Genomic DNA, 7731 nt, shown 5'->3' on the forward strand with positions numbered 1-7731 from the left:
GTCTAATCTTTTCTCTCGCTCAATAAGACGATAGAGAGGAGGAAGTGTTTAATTTACGAGTTCGAAGTTTTGCACAGGCCTGATATGATATATATGATTACATCGCGAAACTGTATAACGTATAAAATTCAGGGAGGAACGGCACGACGTCTTTGTACTTTATAGCCGTTACGTTATCGCTTGGAGAACCGAGGACGCTATCGGAGACTCGGAGAGGACGTTCCTCGTGCGCGGCGGATGATTAACGTTTTCTCCGACATCGCCTTTAAATTTCTGCGCGCGGAAAAGAATCTGGTGAATAAACGATCCACTCACTTGCTCCTCTCATATCTTTGAACGGCGGCACATCGTTCATCGTGCCGGCAGCTGATATCGGACTATTAGTACTGCCGATGGTACCACTATTAGTCCGAGCGATGGAGGCTCGCGTATCCCGGAGATGTTCCCTCTCAAGGAACGGGCGAACCTTTTTCACCAGCCGAGCCGAGAGGCTATCAGCTCGGTCCCACATAAGGCTTGGGACGTGTCTCGAGTTTGCTCGTATTCGAACATGAGGGATCATTAATCGCGCCCCACTGACATGGTTACATGGATTTTAGCTCTTCGATCGAGATCTAATCTCGATATCCTTTCCCGACACGAGCGCATCTATCTTCGCGAGGAAACGACCGGCGAATGTCCTCTTATCGCGTGCATTAAGCGCTCCTTGAATTTTTTCCAATTATATATCGTATAGTCTGTTATAAAATTTACTGAAAATATCGTTGATACAAAACCGATATATATTTCTCACGGGACTAATAATAACAACACAGGCCTGCGAAATCGAGGGCCTTAAAAGATGTTCGAGCAGTAGGAGTGATTTTTTTTAAAATGTAATTTTATACGCTGAATCCGACTGCGCAACTTGGTCACTTAACACATCAGATTTTTAAAATATTTGAAGTTCAAGTGTTTTAATTAGTCACGGGGTAATAATTACGATTGCAACATCGTTGCCTAGCGGAGAGGAAACAAGGCAGAGAACGGCCTGAGAGTTGGTTAAATATGGGAATTACAGAAATATGCTGAGAGCATTGAGATTCATCGAGAGAATGATGAATGTACGGTTATATTTGACTTAGGCTGTTTGTTCATCTGAACGCTGGCAGCCTGGTTTAGTTTACGGCGTGTTCTGATTATTCACGATTACTCAATTGGCCGAGTCTTAAACATGTGTAGAGAAACTGAGCAACGGCATCAAAGCGAGAAATGCAAGGCGAATGTAACGCGAATATTCGGAGAAGTTCAGCGAACTTCTGTGAGTCATGCCGAGTGATAGGATTAATCTTATTTGCGCAGAAATTCTCTGGGAACGATGAAGATCGGGGATTCCCTAATTTTCGAATATATTAAAGAACCAGTGACTATTACGAGTGAACGTTTTTCTGCGAATATGTCTGCAAAAATATTTACTCGCTCATTTTTTAAGTGCCATCCGAAAATTAAAAACGTTCAATCTGCTCGTCGCAAACGAGTAAAAAAAGTTTTCAGTAAGAATTTTTAATGAGATGTTTTAACGAACGATCACTCGCGATAACGAGCGTTTTTTAAGTTGCGTCAAGAAATTTTTAATTTCATAGACGTTTATAAAAATCTTTACTTGTAACGGTCGAGGAATTTTCTCAGACTTATTTCGATATCTAGAATCGTATACGTACGATATATAAATTAGAAATACTACGAGACGATTTGATAATCTGACGTTCGCTGTAGCGGTCTATCTCAAAGTAATAACTTGCGATATACAAGAAGCTAACCAGGTGTTAAGCGCAGCGCAGGAAGCGCGCAGGAGGTTGCGAGGAGTCGCCGGTCTCGCAGACGCGATCGATTACCCTCCTAGAGAGCGAGAAGAGTCTGTCGCTTTTTCCCAGCCGGTCGTTGCGCCCGGTATGGATTAATGTAACGTAGGTAATGGCTCATTAACGAGAGCACGTTCCGACGCGTCCGAGTGAGCCGTAAGAGCCGCTCTCGACCTTTGGGCTGCTATATAAATCTCGGACCTGGTTTCCTCGCGCATTCCGCGATACGTCGCTTATACAGGGTGTTCCGGGTTTATTGCTCTCTTCGATAAGTTCAAACCCAAATGTTTCGAAAACATTTCATTGAATGACATCTCTGTAGACTCTCAAGTCTCTATTTTGTAACTTTTAATGACACACTGAAAAAAAAAAAGATTGGTTGCTGCAGCAACTTAAATAGTAAATTATGGCATAGCATTTTTATATGGTTGCAGCGACTAGTTTTTGATTGTAGCAGCAAATTTTTAGTTGCGTTAGCCTATCCGCATCCAGTCAGTATATGATTTCGATAGTTGCTATCTAAATTGTTGCAGCAATCAGTCTTTTCTTTCAGTGCAGTGTTAGCGTCATTGCTGTTGCGCAGGTTTTCATAAGGAACTATATTAAACTTGGAAAATAACTGTTTACATAGCCTGTCGATGAATTTAAATGTATATGCCAAAGTATATGCTCTCTTGCAGTAGAAAATAAATTTTGACAAAACAAATACAGCTTTAAAGCTTAGCAACACCAAGATTCCTGATGAAATTAAAATTGTATCGACAGTTTGATACTTTGGTCGAGAAAAAAAAAATCGACGATAGCTCGAATCAGTTTTGGCAGAAGCATGGTATTATCGGCTCACCCTGTGCACATACACCGGATCGGGGTATCGTGCTCGATTTACTCGCTTCAATCATCGAACGCGCGTACTTCCTCGAGCCGCGAGAAAAACGTGGACTTCTGTATATTGCACGTCCAGCAGTAGCGGCTTCATCGGTTATCGGGAGACCGGCGCGTTAATTACTTTCGTGTTTCAGGGTGTGCAAACACGCGGCTGGATACGCGCTATTCACCGTGGGCGTGTGCAAAACGAGCAGACGCTTCAGTTAGCATCGAAACTACGTTATCCGCCTTCCTTTTACTTCCGCGGACGGTTCACATTATCTTTAACCCTCTTGCGCGTTTCGAGATTATTTCTTGATAATGCTGATAACGCTGAAATATCCAAATGGATTCGCATTCATACTGAGTGCCACGGGTATAATAATATGATAGATAATATGAGATTTACATTTTAAAAGCTACGCGAATACTCATTAGACCGAATCAAGGTCCTGTGTGTTTTCCTCTGTAAAAAAAGAAAAAAAAGAAAAAACGAGCGGAAAAAAAAAAACAAATTTGATAACTCGGCAAGTTTTTTTTATACGTGGGACTTGTTTTATATTCTCTATATTTTGTATAGCTCACGTATTCTTTATATAACCAAAAGCAGTTTCGAAGTTTATGCGTTTATATAAATTGAGAATATTGAGTACCCAAATCGCAGACTGGATACGATATTTGACTCGCTGTAAATATCAGACACTTCTAACTTATTTACATTCTGCGAAATGCGATCCTATACTGAGAAGAAATATTCATCTCGTTTCGATGAATACTTAAATTTAGAAATATCGACGTACTCACCGTTATCCCAAGCGGCTTCCTTAGTCCTAAGTAATGCAGCCAATCCAATGTTGTCTTTCGGCATAACACGATTTAACATGTTGTCTGAACCCTCCGCGTTTGCCATCGCCAATTGATTGAATTCAACTAAATGCTCCTTTATCAAAGAAAATCTGCAAAAGAAAACGAAAGGAACAGACGTAGAAAAAAAAATACAATATTGGGCGCACACATTTCGATATATTTCATACGAAATTAAGTATGCTCGATAGAAAATAAATTATATATTCAAGATACGAATCAAAAAATATCAACAGATCAAGAGAAATAATTCGGGATTAAAAGTTCGAATCGTCTTTTCTATCGTCGCATCGAAGACTGCAGTGTCGATTGGCATTGCGACTCGATGGGGAAAGGAATTCTTGGCTCTTCTTCAATCGGTCGTCCAAGTCCGGATAAATGGCCGACGGGACTCAATTTTGTCTCGTGAAAAACGTAGAACTTGACGCTTGCGCGCGCAATACGACTTGAATACGATGGGACGCGACATCACCGTCCTCGGTGTAAAGCGATTTTCGTCACAAGACCAGAGGACTCGTGAGGGAAGCGTACCACGTACGCGATGTAGAATATCCGGACTTCCTTTTCTTCCTCCCTCTCCTGACCACCCTGCAGTACAATATGTAAGGCACGTATGCTTGAGAAATATATTCTTCTCCGAAGACCTATTATACGAACTATTATTCCCCTCTGCCCCCCGGCGAGCTTCTCTTCGCTCGTAAACAAGATTGAATCAACGTCATCTGCAATGTCGCTCAAGAGAGCAGAAAGAGGATCTGTGTGGTAAGGACTGGCCAAAAATAAGAAAGAGGGTTGACGGCGGAAATCCCAAATACGTAATTGACTTTTCCTCGCTGTCTGAAACAGCCCTCCGACTCGGTCTCGATTGCTTATTAAAATTGAAAAAAATGTCATTTTAATACAAAGATCACGAAGGGTTAAGTAAAAATGTTGTATAATTAAAACTTACAATAATTATGATTTATAAAATACATATAGTATAATTATATTTATAATATACACGAAGAGAGAGAGAGAGAGAGAGAGAGAACGATTTTATTGAAGCTAGATATAAATCTGAAAATAATTTTGTTCGAACTATTAAAATAATTGTACAGGACACTTAAACTGCTGGTTGTTAGAATATTGTTAAAACTTTTCGTAGCATTGTCATTAACGCTTAAGTGTTCCGCACAATTATTTTGATGATTTGATTTCAACGAACTTATTCTCAGATCTATATTTAGTTAAATTTTTAGATACTTTAGTAAAATCATTCTTTTCGTATAATTGCTTATACCTATATGTAGTTTATATGACTTTTCTTTCACATTCTAAAATGAAATTAGCGCGCTAGAAAAGTGTGTGTGTGTCTGTCGTTTAATGGTTTGCAGAATTTTACTAGTTGTTACTGCGCGAAACAAACTCCCTGCTTCCCTTTTCCTCCGACCTTTTTTTTTTTAAACAGCACTTCGACATCTCGCCGTATAACTTGCGACGAGGCAATAAAGCTGGGAATGATCGAGAGGGGCGAGAGCCGAAGGCGGAAATTGAACGCGGGTTGAACTTTACGCTCATCGCGTGAACGCTGATTTGGTTCGGTCGATTTAGTCGCGTTGTGCAGCCGGATTGAAATCGACGGCCACGTCTTTGCAAGCCGTAAAACCGTAAGCTCCTCTTTTTTCTTTCTCTTTTTCACCTTCGGCCGGTCAAATCCAATGAGATGGAAAAGAGAAAGAGATAAAGCGAAGAGAAAGTTTGATGCGAACTGCACAGCAGCCTCCTCGTCACAGTAGTACGAATCGGTTTTAGTCAGACGAACGCGGTGATTGCTATTCGATCACCGAATTTCGATGTACATAGCATTCGTGGTCCTCTGCGATTTCATGTCAAATTACACAAAGTATCTTTAAATAATAATGTCTCATAACGAATAATAAAATATTTTAAGGAAAGACACTTTTATTCAAGTTTCGTTGAATAATTTTGCTAATTAAACTACAAAAAACTTTTGTCTTGATATTTTCGAGTTACTTTCGGTTTCGGCGTCTTAATAAAATAAAATATCTGTAAAAAGAGACACTTTTATTTAAGTTTCGTTGAATAATTTTACTAATTAAAATACGAAACTTTTGTGCCGATATTTTCTAATTTACAAGCTTCTCCTAAATCAACTGATGTTTAATGCAAACGATGCGACAGTTGAAGGATGGGACGAAGGGAGGACACGTTCGCCGTCATTGACCTTAATATTGTCACGTAGAGAGACATTTACTTCATCTATTTACGATGTTGTGTTATAAAGGGAACTGTTATGCGCGACGCATGCATACCGGGCGCGCATTAATCGCGTCTCGAATAGCTCTGGAGTCGGCAGTACAAATGTAATATCGTGGAGACCTGCCCATTATGCCGCGAGATATTTTGAAAATAAACATTAATCGAAATAGATATCTCGGGCAGAAGAGCGACCGGGCGCAATGATGAATGCGTCACAGACAATGTGCACGCGCAGCTGGGATGCTCTCGGTTAGTGGCCATCGCGAAGGCAATTTGTGCGTATCGATGCAGTAACACGCGCGACGATATCGTAATCAGGTTCATTGAAATCGGAAATGTGTCGCGTCTGTGCACGACGTGTAGGAGGAAATGAGCATGAAATTGTCACAGATTTTCTTCGCATTTCCCCCAAAAGAAATTATTCGAGTAATTGTCTGAGAAACTTTTTTTTTAGGATATCCGATAATTTTAGAATTGTCCTTAAAATCTTAGTGTTATTTTACATTTAAATATTTCGGGCAAATCAAATCTTTCTTTTATTCGCGCTTTCCCAGTTCAACACCAACTAGCAATAACATAATTAGTGTTATAGTGTTGTAATGTTACTTACAATATAAGTATAATATAACGTACGACTACATAACATTATTTTATCTAAAATGTAAATTATGTTACGTTCCTATTACTTTGTGATTACTGGGTACTTAATATCCATTCATTCTTTTCTGACTATTATTATTATTATTATTATTATTATTGTTATTGTTACTGTTATTTCGCTATTGGGAGTTTATTTTGAAGATATTGTTCCGTTTCTCTCGAGCACAAATATTATTTTCATCATGGAGGGGATCCATCGATTTCCGGTTAATTTGTTCGTCGAATACGAGAAAATGCTCGCTCGCGAAAGCGTCGCGTTCGCTTTTCTATTAAACACAGACGGCGATTTACGACGCGGCGTTACTATCTGACGCGATATTGGATTACATGACGTTATTACACGCCAGACACGCGCGCGACGCTTTGTTAAATTACGAGCGGATGCATCTTTCATCTCGTTCGGAATTAAATGTCGCGCTTTGGAAGGCCTCCGTTGTTTTCAGTATCGAAGCGTTGAGAGATAAGCGGCTCTATAATTGATTCCGCAAAGGCGGTAACGATAATCTTTGACAAAATAATTGAATATCGAATATGTGGGATCTTGTGAAAACGGTAACATCGAATTAAAAAAAATTGTTTCATCATTGGCTTTTACATCAAAGCAACGAAGCGTTCGTTTGCGTACCAAGTATTTTATATTGAAATTATCACTTGTCATTTGTATTTCCTTAAAAATAAAATATAAACGCAGAGATAAATTAAACGCGCTGATATAATATATGATAAAAGGCAAAATTATAAATCGGAGTAATAAACTGTTTCAAAAATCAGTCGACTATTAACATTTTACTGCTTTACTTTTGCCGTAATATATTTACGCGTTGTGATGCTATCGATTTGATCTTTTGAGAAATTTCACGGTGCATTTATTTGCGAAGCATTCGATTGCACGTGATCGATAACTGTATTACATTGGACAACGTTTTCTACTGCACCGTCCTACGTTTATTAATTAAATTACCACGCCTCTTAATAAATCGAAGGATCGTCGGAGCGTCTAGACTATCAATAATCATTTTTCCTTTTTCTCCAGCGAGCCAATTAGAACGCTCAGCGTGATAAGAAAATATGTAAAAGGAAATGACAAATTAACGTGATGTCCTCTTACATTATAAGACTGTAAGTAATAAAAAAATTCCCTCGCGTGTAACGACTTTCAATTGTCTGTAAATTAAATCGATTGTGTTCGAACAATTATCTGCTAACATTATACACATTTTTTCTTTAATATTATATATATATA

At 39.1% G+C, this 7731-nt stretch overlaps 1 protein-coding gene across 1 annotated transcript in view; it reads right to left on the reverse strand.

Annotated features, from left to right (window-relative positions):
* LOC108752849 (CCR4-NOT transcription complex subunit 6-like) overlaps positions 1-7731 on the reverse strand; it is a 530007-nt gene that overhangs the window by 11815 nt on the left and 510461 nt on the right. The window contains exon 5 of the mRNA XM_018493995.1: positions 3510-3661. Coding sequence (XP_018349497.1) covers positions 3510-3661 — 152 coding nt within the window. The remainder of the gene's footprint in view (positions 1-3509; positions 3662-7731) is intronic.

The sequence above is a fragment of the Trachymyrmex septentrionalis genome, unplaced genomic scaffold (genome assembly GCF_001594115.1).
Source record: "Trachymyrmex septentrionalis isolate Tsep2-gDNA-1 unplaced genomic scaffold, Tsep1.0 scaffold62, whole genome shotgun sequence".
NCBI lineage: Eukaryota > Metazoa > Arthropoda > Insecta > Hymenoptera > Formicidae > Trachymyrmex > Trachymyrmex septentrionalis.